At 44.9% G+C, this 13,105-nt stretch overlaps 1 protein-coding gene across 2 annotated transcripts; it reads right to left on the bottom strand.

The window, feature by feature from the left end:
• Nucleotides 1-304: 304 nt before the first annotated feature.
• On the bottom strand, nt 305-4,224 carry LOC120957827 (uncharacterized). Of its 2 annotated transcripts, XM_040380205.2 has the most exons (8): nt 4,187-4,224; nt 3,900-4,122; nt 3,575-3,718; nt 3,018-3,068; nt 2,235-2,928; nt 1,859-2,138; nt 1,633-1,791; nt 305-1,555 (listed from the first exon to the last, which is right to left on the bottom strand). In XM_040380205.2, exons 3-8 carry the CDS (start codon nt 3,666-3,668, stop codon nt 1,547-1,549), a joined length of 1,287 nt encoding a protein of 428 aa, XP_040236139.2. In that variant the 5' UTR covers nt 3,669-3,718; nt 3,900-4,122; nt 4,187-4,224; the 3' UTR covers nt 305-1,546. The 2 variants fall into 2 exon arrangements, with proteins under 2 accessions (XP_040236139.2, XP_049464728.1); XM_049608771.1 differs by lacking the exon at nt 3,018-3,068 and having other exon boundaries at nt 3,900-4,205.
• Between the last annotated feature and the right edge of the window lie 8,881 nt (nt 4,225-13,105).

Below are 13,105 nucleotides of genomic sequence, written 5' to 3'. Positions count from 1 at the left end.
CCCTGTCTACGCCCCCATCCGTTCCCTCCGTACCAGTTCCTCTTTATTCATCACTCTCCGTCGTACTGCAGTGGAACGGACTGACTCATTGCTGCGTGCTATCCGTACATTCCATGAATCATCCTACCTTTTTGATTTCCACATCTCCCCCTCCGCTTTCCGTTCTGGTTTATCTGGTACTCTCTATCGTCCCCTCCCTTCCTCTGGATTATGTATAGGCGATCAGTTTAGATTAGGGATTAGTATTTAAGACAACAATTGTGTACAGCCTCGTTGCGAACAAATAAACAGTAAAACATTAACATTATATAGTATGCACATGTACATGACGCTATGTATTTATTTTATTCACACATTGTTGTTGAAGTACACAAGTTTTATTCTTTTGTTCAAACTACGGTTGCCCCTGTACTTGCTGATCGGTGTATTGCACCAATCTTAATCCACACGAGTGGCTCAAAGTATATGTTGGCTTTTGTTTTTCAAAATGTGTCCATGTCCTTCAACCTGTCACTGGGAAAATGTTCAAGAAAATCTGTTCTACGGCAATTGACAGCACACGTACGAGGGAAATGATGGGTATTATTGGACTGGGCATGCGTTATACATTTTCACCAGTGATTTCGCTCCTCATACGGTACTGTTCGGTTAGTAGACGATCATTACAAGTATAGTTAAATTAGACCATTTGCCATCAGCGCTACACATTCGAGCCCGTACACGTGCGTTCGTATTTAAAATGCCTATCGTGTTTCACTCTCCCTAGTGATTATAGTTCTCGCACAAGTCTATAAATGCTGATGCTCTGGTACAATTGTTCGTTCGTGTTCTATCATACAGTCCCTATCATGCATCTTCTTTCTGTCCTAGCAACATTCCGCACCTTCAGGTGCCACTAAAACTCGACTCATCATTTGACTATAGCCTCTTCGACTGGTTGCTGCTATTTGGTTTTGGTTTTTAATTGCACATTGCTTAGGCAAGAATAAAATCTCTGATTCGATACAATTTATTAACATTGATATATATATATAGTTATGTATATGTGTTTTGGTTGTGTATGTGTATAAATATAGAAGTTTATTTTATCATTTCAAAGTGTATATATATATTGATCATCATGCACTGTTACTCTAACATGCTACAGTAACTTTGTTCAAGTTATCAGTTTGTTCGTTTTGTTTTACATGACCGGATTCGGATCCATCATGAAAGGATTGGGAGAATGTAATAATAATAATAATAGTATAGAGAAGAAGTTTAAAGTGTAAAATATTGGCATTGTTTGATAACAGTTTTAGAAGTAGGAGTAAGTTATTGGATGCTGCAGTAGCAATCCCATTCAATGAAGACGACGAATTGATTGGAATGAAATGTAAAACCTTAGGCCTTGAATGGACAGGGAGCATCGGCAAAGCTTCATAGATTGCTTCAGGCTAAGACGTATGACTAAAAACACTGATCTGAAATGTTAGGTACTGGATATTGGACAAGGAACGGGATATCAATGTGAGCGGCATCTGCAACACTTGTCAAGGGTTTAGGCTTATTCTCCCTGTAACGACAAGGGGAGGGGAAATTAGCACATCTCACAATATGTTTGGCGGTAAATATGTTGTAAATATTCCTTACCGATTTCTTCGAATTGTTGTGAGCCTGCGGCTGTACCGCTTTTTCCAAATATACCACCCCAATAGCTGGGCCTTCGCCGCTAATCGATGGCTGCAGGGAGACACCATTAATAGGCCCATCCTCCAAGAAGAGAGGATTCTTCACCTCCATTTCACCGGTCTGTGTAATGTAAAGCAATGTGGATCAAAAACTTACTCTCAGCCTTCAAATATAGGCGCTTGCTTACCGGTGCCAACCCAGGACATTCGTAGACGGTGTAGTCACCTTCCTCGTTCTCATCCTCGCTCGGCTGTTCCGAGTGGGCCGCACTGCGCGTCGTATTTTCCATTGCGATTATTTGTTGCTTCTGATGCTGGTAGTGGTACATTTGCGCATTCTGTGCGAGCTTTCGATCGCCTGCGGTGGCCGCTGCTACCCCGATACCTGCGGCCGAGTCCCGGTTTGGTCCCGTTACACCGTACGCCGGATACTCAACGTCCGCTGCCGCTTTGGTCCTTTTGTGAAGGCTGTTTGTGCGTGATCGAAAATAAAATACATTTACAATACAAATCGTGCAGAATACAGTGCAGAGTGTGGCCTGGGGATCGCAATCAAACACTTACGTGTACCATCCGAAACCTATCGAAATAAGGGCTACCGTAATGGCTGCACTGATACCAGCGATCAGTGCAATAAGATACATGCCCAATCCGGTGCCGATCTCGATCGGTTGCTGCACGACGCCGTTGGAGCTGCTCCGATCCGACGCGGTAGTAGATAGGGTCGTCAGTGTTCCATTCTTGAATGGTTTGCGCCCGTTCGTACCCTTTCCAATCTTGGGACGTATCGGAGGTGGTGGTGGTGGATGGCGGTAGTCCTCAATCGGCTTCTGGGCGGCGACGCTTTCACCGCCCGGTGCCAACACGGAACGACCATCGTTCAGTCCAGTTCCGAGCCGTTCCGTGCTGTCGTAGGGAGACGGTCCATCGCCACCGTCACCCAGCGCACCGCCGAGCTCATCGAGGTCCGATTCACGGCCCAGGCCAGTAGTTTGGTCGTAGAATCGAGGATCGCTGGGACCAACGGCAAAGTTAATCGGTTCGCTTGAGTCAATCTGATTGTTTAGCGGCAACTGGTACGTGTACGTTGGCCGATACTCGTCCGACAGTTCGCCCGTGCCAAGATACGAAGGGGCCGGTATGCTTTTGCTTCCTGCCGCCTGCAGTCGCTGCAGATGCTCGAGAAAGCGGCGACGCGCCTGTTCCTCGATGAAAATGTTGATCGTTTTCACCAGATTGTCCCTCGTATCGTGTCCATCTGTAAGTGGAAGGAGGGCGGGAAAGGTTAATGTGTAAAGATTAGGGTGGGAGTTGTTAACAGGGGTAAACAAGAATGCTTTAAATCACCTTTTGATGTCCACGACACTGGGGTCATCGGGTGCAATCGACGATGGTAGCCTGTGTAGAAATGGGTACAGTTTAGCATATTGCATTTTTTCAATCAATGTACATATGCAATACATTATCCCGTGTAATCAATGCGTTTTGCGTGGATCATTTACGATGCTATTAATTGCTTTGAATGTACATTATTTAAGCCATACGTCAATGCATTCTGATTTTACCACCAACGTTTTGCTGACAGGGAAGCTTCTGTACTATTATTCTATTGAACAAATCAATAAGCTAACTCCTGATAACGATCACATTGAACACAAAGCAATACATGTGGGGAGAAGCAACAAGTTCGAATCACTAAGAAAATTAGTACGAATATGCAAGAGAGATTGGTGATGGCTTCACACAGGATTTGCTTTGTTCACTTTGTTTAGATCACACGCGTATGTGTGTATCGCTGTATCGATCGATGAGCGTTTTTAAGTTTCAGTTGTTTTTTTCTTATTATTGCCAGCAGAAAACTTCAAACTGCACACTAAACTTTGCACAATTAATTGCTTGCTTACCTGAGATATAGTCATTGTCAGAGGTGACGATTGGTAGCACCAAGAAGATGTTCCATATTGCAATGTAGGACAAACGAATGCTGCGAAAGGTCATTTTTACTTGCACCCACGGCTTCCGTCCGGGAGGGGAAGAGATGAAATATGCTGCCAAACAAAATTGAATGCTACAAATGTATGCTTTTGCAGCAAAAATGAGCCACACACGCCACAACCACCTAACGCAGCAAACACCTAACGATGGTTCTATTTGCGCGAGTTGTGCGGGCCCTTCTCCAGAAGCTCGCCCAACACACTCGATGGCCCACTGCTGCTGGTGCGGACTTACCTATCGACCCGTGTGTGCCCCGTGTGGTGTGCTGCTAATGGTGCACCGTTTTGTTATCAGTGTTCCGCTCAATCCGGTACACTACAGTGCATGAACGGCATTATTTCACAAAGCTACGTTTTTACTTTACAAATACACCAGCACACCGATGCCTGCGGGGCGTTCGAAAGACGTTTGGTGCATGCTGCTTACCGCTTGTGCTGCTTTCTCACAATACCGTATGCTGCAAAAATGCAAAATTGATGAGTGGTAGCAAATTTTCTTTCTCTTCCGTATGCTCTGCACACCTTCGGAATGCTATTGATAGAAACATACATCTTCAAACAAGCTTTCCGTCCATGGGTGACATGAAAATGTTGCGCAGGCGCCGTCCATCGGCCACAAGCGACGTCAAATACGATACATTAATTTCATTCATGCCCAGCAGTGGTTTTGTATGTGTGTTTCTGTATTTTTTTTTTTTATTTTTTTGTTGTGAATTTTACTTAATTCATATCAAATACTGTAGGGAGTTGCATGATTGCCATTTTGTACAGGGCTGGCCATAATTGTATGTACCGATGCCCTCATCATATCAGTAAGCAGTTACATTTTTTTATTTGTCGTTATTTGCTTCTACTATTCCCATTAATATTGCAAAACTTATTATTATTATCATTATTAATTATTTAATTCAACTGGCACAGTGGCCTAATTGAAGATTTTCAAAATAATGCCGTTGCACTACAGCAGCAATTATTACAAAAGTGATAGTAATACTAGCAGCATTACATTACCCATGCCAGAAGCCGGAATCTATCTTTGAACTGCTCTGAAGATATCCCCAGTGCCGGATTTAGGATATCAGGGGCCCTAGCCGGTAAGACGAATTGAGGCCACCTACAGATGATGAGCAGGGAGGGGGGGAGGGGAGGGGTGGGGATGCCATGGGACCCTAACGATCATCGGCCACATGCCCTTCAATAACTGTTGCTGACTGCGGGGGAGGGGGGGGGGGGAATGATTCGCCATCCTCGGGGCCCCAACGTCCATCCTGTAAGGAGTCCTAAGAACTAGTACTCTGCCAATTTTTGTAATTAATTACTTACTTACTTATCCGGGCTTTGCGGTCTTGGTCTGCCTCAGGAGAAACCGCTCAGGGTCTCGCGCCTTCGCCTGCCAGTCCCAGCCTTCATGGCGGACGCCTCCACGCCATATTTCTAGCGGCCGAGATGGTGCAAGCATGTTGATACGGGACAACAGAGACAGTGAGCCGATGGCACCGTTGAGAAGACCACCGATTAAAAGGCACTGTGCGTTATGTTTCTTTACGGCAAGAGGCTCAATGGCCAGAAGACGGCACCATGCAGTATATTTATTTATTTATTTATTTATTTACATACAAATATCTGCCTCAGAGGGCTAAATATAGGGAAACTTACTGACTAAAACTTAAAATTAATGATAACAAACAAATACTTAAATCTAACTAGACAAACATATACTAGACAGCAAGCAATTTGCGACACAGCCAACACAAGTAAGATGAAAGAATTAGGATGGGGAAACAAAAAGGGAGTCAAAGAACTGAGGGAAGAGGGGGCGAAGGAATTGAGGGGGGATATGAAAATCAAACACACCAGAGGCACTGTTGATGCGATGGAGGGATCGAAAAAACGGATCATTGGTGCCATAAAGCGTTCTTCTCGACGGGATTTGAAGGAAATCGCGGCGTCGAAGAAAGCGAGCAGGCGCGTACAGCGGTATTCTGTTAAGTAGTGAAGGACAATCAATCTCGTTCCAAAGCAAACCGCTGATAAGCAAAGCTTGAGAAGCAGAGCGACGATCGTGCAGGGTCATCAATCCAAGCATACGACACCGGACTTCATAAGGGGGAAGAGAAGCACCCGATTGGCCTAAAAGACGCCTAATGGCAATACAGGTGAATCTGCATTGAACACTTTCAACCCTTTCAATCCATACCGAGCTGACTGGGCACCACACAATGCTAGCGTATTCTAAAATAGGGCGGACTAAGCTACAGAAAAGGGCTTTAAGGCATATAGGGTCACGCACATCATTTGCCATAGCACAAATCATTCCTAGTACATTATTGGCATGGTTAATTCTTCTTCTTTGGCTCAACAACCGTTGTCGGTCAAGGCCTGCCTGTACCACTTGTGGGTTTGGCTTTCAGTGACTAATTTATTTCCCCCCATAGCAGGATGATAGTCAATCCTACGTATGGCGGCACGGTCTATTTGGGGATTGAACCCATGATGGGCATGTTGTTAAGTCGTACGAGCTGACGACTGTACTACGAGACCGGCTTGGCATGGTTAATGGTGCGCTCAATATGTTGATTGAATGACAGCTTTACATCAAGGAGAACCCCAAGATCACGAATGACATTAACACGATTTAATGAATAATTATGAGACAACACATTTGAGCTCCGAGAGAAAGATATACAAGCACATTTATCGATACACAGCGAGAGAAAGTTTGTAGAACACCAAAAGGAGAAGGAGTCTAACAGACATTGAAGAGAGACACATGAATTAGAGTCAGTGATAGGACAAAATATTTTTAGATCATCTGCAAACATTAGGAAGGAATCGGATGGAAGAACAGAGCACACATCATTGCCAAATAAAATAAAAAGTAAAGGACTCAAGACACTACCCTGGGGTACACCCGACGAACAATGAAACTCATAAGAAAACCGTCATTCAATTCAACACAGCAAAATCGATCCGATAGAAATGATTGTAGCCATTCAAGAAAGAAATGAGAGAAGCCAAGTTTCTTGAATTTAGCAATGAGCAGAGAATGGGGGATTTTATCAAACGCAGCTTTGAAATCAGTATACACAGCATCAACCTGTATGCCAGAATCCAGATTTGAGAGAGCTGAGGAAACAAATTCCATAAGATTAGTAGTGGTGGAGCGGCCAGCCATAAAGCCGTGCTGATTTGGAATGATCCACGATTTCACCATTTCCATAAGAGGTAAACGAATCACAGATTCAAAGACTTTGCTGAACGCAGATAAAATAGATATGCTACGATAATTAGAGATACAACCACGATCGCCCTTTTTAAAAACTGGCCCAATCCATGCTTGTTTCCAAATATTCGGAAAAGTAGCCGTGGACAAAGAAAGATAAAAAGGAAAGAAACAGGAAGGGCTAGTGCTTCACGACAATGAAAGAGTAAAGCAGCAGGAATACCATCAGGATCCGGCACGAAGAAAGGTTTAAGGTTACATAACGCACGTAAAACAGAAGCAGTGGTTATAGAAACAAATTCAACATTCAGGACATTCAGAGGGGTGAATGAAAGACTGGCCTCAAAGCTTGCAGAGTTATTTAAACCATTTTCATAGACACTCGAGAAATGATCAGCAAAAAGCGAACGAATGTCATTCGGGCACGTAGCAAGCACATCACCAAGTGACATACTAGTAGGGAGGCCATTATTGTTTCTCATAGAGTTTATGTAATTCCAAAACGCTCGAGGGTTTGAACGGAAGCGAGATTGAAGACGCAAAACATATAATTTATGGCGATATCTGTTATATGATCTGTAAGCGGATGCTGCATTAAATAACCTACGCGTGTACGGTAAACGCCAAGTCCGGTAAGCACACTAAAGCTCACTAAATAGATCCTGCTTAAGACGGAGAAGCAGATCCGCTCTTATCGAGTTAATGGCGTTTCCTAGAGACGAGAAAATGCCATCCATTGAATTAACCAAGGCGGCCTCAATCTCGGGAAACAATACAGGATTTTCGATTTACGCAAGGCGTCACATTGTTTGCACAGCCAGCACAGACCACAATCTGCCAACAATTCACTTAACGTGGATTTCGAGACACCGGCACAGTGAGCATGGAACAAACGGCCACACACCCCCGAACACGACAAATGTAATGGTTAACCATTTGGATTAATTGCCGCAGAGCAAATTGTCATTATGATACACTGGAAAGCAGGCACACGAGTGATATCGCAAAGCCCAAAGTTGTGCAAAAGTCACAAACGATAAAGTATCAACCAGCCACAGGACGATTAATTAAGCCGCGTTTAAATACTAGGATAAGCAGGAGCGATCAAAACCACGTCTGTCCGTCACCAAGTGGAGTGAGAGAGTGATGTGATGGAAGATTGGCACGGTCGCGTCAGGGCAGGAAGCGTAGAGCATAGCGAATAAATTTTGCGCTGAATAGTTTTAGATCCGATCAATAGTATTAGCAGTAGTACGACACCAGAGCATGCTCGCATATTATAGCACCGGACGAAGAGATGCTGCAGTAGACGGCTTAGATGCATACCGGATTGCGAAATTTTTTGGTCGTTCTGAAAATCTTTTAGCAATGACATCATCAATATGCTCTTTGGAAATGAAATTTGCGTCAAGCATAACACCAAGGACTTTGACAAATACTTCCCTTTTGACAGCAGTATCCTCTATGTAGTAGATTGCTGAAAGCGGGTTCCTCCCTCGGAAGAATGAAATACCGCTGCTATTTTGGATACACACCGTCAGGCCAATGCGTTTGCACAAGGAACAGATTAAATCAAGGCATTGTTGAAGAAACCCGTATTATGATGGCTGGCGAACGTCGAATAACAATAATGCAATTTGTTTTTATAAATTAGGTTGATTTATTAGAAGCATACTATAGCAACGATTAGTGTCGATCAATAAGCTGGTAAAGGTATAGTGTAAAGCTTTGAATGTTTGTCGGAAATTGAATGAATATTTCTGAATCAAAAGAAATTTAATCCGTTACCCGTTGAAATGCGGCCATCTAGACAATGTGTTTGATACCGGATACCGGCGCGCTGTTATTGTTTTTACAGGGACAATTTTTAACAATTTTCATCGTTGTTACCGCAGTTTTACTTTCACTACTTCTATTTGTTAAAATTACGTGGCATGATGATAAAATGGATCGACCCTGCCGTTTATTTCTACTAACCGTTCAAATAGTTTCAATTGTTCCGATTGCGTCGGACGCTTCGAACGTCTCGTTCGTTTCAAACTGCCGTATCAATCATACAGTCCTGACCAAACCTAGCAGGATCATTTAAAAAAATATATTTCCGATTGATTCGTTTGAGGAGTGGAACGATTTTACTATGCTCGCGTGGCAACGCGCATAACTAGCTAAAATGTCTGAAATCAACCTCCTCGTCCTGGCGCTCTTGATTGCCCTGAACCCACAGTCCGCTGTAAACCGTCTTGGGTGGTGGCACTGTAAGGCCCGGATCTATGAACATGTTGCGGCAACATATGTTCAATGGCATCATCCAAAATATATCGGACAAAGTATGATAACTAGTGCTGGGTAAAGTAGCACAATTCAGTGTGCTGTGCGCACATGCACACTGCCCTAAGTGTGCTGTGCGCACAGTGCGCACTTCGAACCTGTTCGGAAGTAAGTAGATACGTAAAAGTTTATACTGGATGCCCGCAGGACATCAAGGCAAAACACTTGTTTAGACGTTGTTGCTAATCATCTGTAAACACAAATGAGTTCCTTTTCTAAGTATATCAACGATTCCGTGGAGCTGTTTGAGTGGCGTGGAGCAGGTCCTGTATGCAGATTGTCTTACCTGTCCAACTTCTGATGCGGTGATTCTATCATCATATTGCTGTACTGCTGGCTTATAGGATCCTTTCTGAAGGAGAGATTACCCAGACAGAATACTTTATAGACGAAGTGACAGAAGTGTAACCCGACGTTAAACAAAACGGCCACGTGAGTGCAGGGCCAATCACCCAGTCTCATGTAATCAATGACTACGGAAAGCTACAGAAGAATGCGAAACGGACTTCACGATACCGACCCTACGCAATGCCCCTGGACTACGATTAAAATAGGCTCATGGAACGTACGCACTCTTAGCGAAGCCGGAGCCTTGAAACAACTTGACGCGCTAGCCACACTGAGCAGGGACCTCGTAGCTCTACAAGATATTCGGTGGCTAGAGAAAGGTGTGCACAACAGGCGTGCTAAGCAATGCTGCGACATATACTACAGCTGCCACGACCACCACCGCCACGGAACGGGTTTCGCCGTAGGTCCACGGCTGAAACCCGTTATCATTGATTTCAAGGCTACAAACGATAGGCTATGCACCCTGCGCATGAGACAGAATCTGGTTATAGGAAATACCAAATTTGCACGGAGGGACATCCACAAAATAACGTGGGCGTACCTGGATGGAGAAACTTTCAACCAGATCGACCACGTGTTAATAAGCCGCCGACGACACTCGAGTCTGTTAAATGTTCGAACAGGAGCCGAGGAGCCAATATCGATTCCGATCACTACTTGGTTGGCTTAGTGATACGTTGTATAGGGGCAGAGAAAACATGCAGCTTCGGCTCTACACGGACTATCTAAGGGACATTACTGTCCAACAGGAATTCAAAGCCGCTTTAGACGAGTCTCTACTACCGTCAAATAGATACGAAACTACGAGCGAGAGGTGGAACGCTCTGAAAACAGAAATAATAAACTGTACAAGAAATATACTCCCACCACGTCTTGGCAACACTAAATCTGGCTGGTTCGACGGAAAATGCAGACAAGTGACCGAACATAAGAACAATGCATACCGAGCAATGCAACAACGGCATAGAACGCGGGCATGCGCAGAGGAATATTCACGGCTCAGACGCGAAGAGAAACGATTTCACCGCTCAAAGAAACATGCTTTGGAAGAGCAAAACATGCGGCAACTCGAGCAAACCAGAGAGGCGTACGGACCGACACGAAAGTTTTACCAAGCAATAGCAGATCACCGAAACAACGTTATACCTAAGGTAACCTGCTGCCGCAACAAAGATGGAGATCTGGTTAGTAACCAGCCAGAGGTCCTCTCGCAGAGGGCTCAGCAGTGGCGGATCTAACGGTAGGCGGACTAGGCGGTCGCCTGGGGCCCCGCCGACTTAGGGGCCCCGTAAATCGCTAGTCTATAGTATGCCGTATGGACAGAGTACTAGCGTCAAGGGCCCCCGGAAGGATGAACGTTGGGGCCCCGAGGCTGGCGAGTCATTTGCACCCCCGCCAGTAAAAAAAATTAGAGCTTGTGACGTATCGTAGGGGCCTCAAGTTTACTGTTCAATCTACCAACCCAAGTGCCAGTACCACTCCCCCCCAACAACATTTACAGGGGGCCTCAACTCCTCTTACCGCCTAGGGCCCCCGATACCCTTAATCCGCCACTGGGGCTCAGTACTTTGATGAATTACTCAACGACCACTTTAACGAACAGCTAGAGGCCCCACTAGCAGATAGTGTCATGCTACTGCCTCCTAGCATAAGAGAAACACGAAAGGCTATCCGTTGGCTGAAAAATAACAAGGCACTCGGAACCGACGGAATCGCAGCTAAACTGGTCAAGAATGGAGGTGCACGACTAGAAAACGAGACTCATCAAATTTACGGTATTGAATACCGCCTATAAAATATTCTCCCTGATCGTTGTCCTGCACGTCGAAGAGATAGTCGGAAACTACCAAAAAGGATTCCGAAGCGGAAAATCAACTACTGATCAGATCTTCACCGGCAGATCTTGGAGAAGATGGTTGAAAACAGAAACGACACATGCCATCTCCTCATTGACTTCAAAGCCGCATATGACAGCATAGCCAGGGTAAAACTGTACGACGCTATGAGCTCATTTGGATTCCCGGCCAAACTGATATGGCTAGGTAGAATGACTATGACCAACGTCAGTTGCCAGGTGAGGATGGATGGAAAACTCTCAGGACCTTTTGCTACCACCAAAGGTCTGTGCCAGGGGGACGGGCTTGCCTGTCTGCTATTCAACCTGGCGCTAGAGAGGGCCATCCGCGTCTCGAGGGTAGAGACTACGAGAACCATCTTCTATAAGTCAACCCAGATCCTGGTATACGCTGATGATATAGACATCATTGATCTGCGGCTCTCCTATGTAGCAGAAGCCTACCAAGGGATCGAACTGTCGGCAGTGACCCTCAGATTGCAGATAAATGAGGCAAAGACCAAACTGATGGTGGCAACATCAGCAGACCTACCAATAAATAATCCAAACCTACGTAGGTGTGACATACAGAAAGGTGAACGCACTTTTAAAGTCGTCCCAGAATTCACCTATCTTGGGTCAAAGGTCAGCAATGACAACAGCATGGAAGCTGAGTTGCGCGCAAGGATGCTGACTGCCAACCGGTTATTCTACAGCCTGAAAAAGCAATTTACCTCAAAGAACCTGTCGCGACGGACCAAGCTGGGACTATATAGTACCTGTATAGTACTGGTACTCACATACGCTTCTGAGACATGGACACTGTCCAAATCTGAAACCCTCTTAACCGCGTTCGAAAGGAAATGCGCCATGCATGGAAGCCCAGCCCGTAAAGACTTTTTAGGCCGTCCACAAGGACAGAGGAGGCGTGGTAGGCCCAAACTGAGGTGGCAAGATGGCATGGAGGCGTCCGCCATTAAAGCCGGGATAACAGACTGACAGACGAAGGCGCGAGACCGTGAGCGGTTTCGGACATTCCTGAGGCAGGCCAAGACCGCAAATCGGTTGTAGTGCCGGATAAGTAAGATAAGTAAATAACGAGTCCCGTATGCACTGTGTTAGGCGCGCGTGCATGAGAAAAAAGAGAATTGTCTGCGCTAAGGCATGTGTGCGCTTTGGGTGGCCGAATGGAAAACTGAATATCCATAGAAAAAAAACGAAAGCTGCTTGCTTTGCTTCATTGGTTTGCTCAATAGATGGCGTATTGCAACTCATCATTCTATTGCTGTCCTTTTCTTGCAATGTGTTTACGACAAGCTTAATCTAATCATGAGCTATAAAAGCCTTCTAACTTTCCGTGAAAAAAACTATTTGAATGGTCGTGTGGTCAGATACATGGGTATCAAAACCATGGACCATTAATCAAATCTCACTTGCTCTTGCACAAATGTTTTTCACTAGAGTTTAGTATTTTAAAAATCGTATCGCCGTTCTAGTTCTAGCGATGCATAACTTCAATGCGAAACCATACAACAGTACAGAGAGAAGGAGAAACCTCTCAAAGCAATGAAAGCGCTCCACTGGTTGGGTATCCCACCAATAGATGGCGCCATCAGCTTTTTGCTATTTTTAGCATGCATCAGTCGTTCACCGTCTGCTGAACGAAATCTTTTTATATTCCGTTTATGTAGAGAGCTTGAGTCGT

This window comes from Anopheles coluzzii, chromosome 3 (genome assembly GCF_943734685.1).
Source record: "Anopheles coluzzii chromosome 3, AcolN3, whole genome shotgun sequence".
NCBI classification, from domain to species: Eukaryota; Metazoa; Arthropoda; class Insecta; order Diptera; family Culicidae; genus Anopheles; species Anopheles coluzzii.
This window is presented reverse-complemented; position numbering and strand designations above follow the sequence as displayed.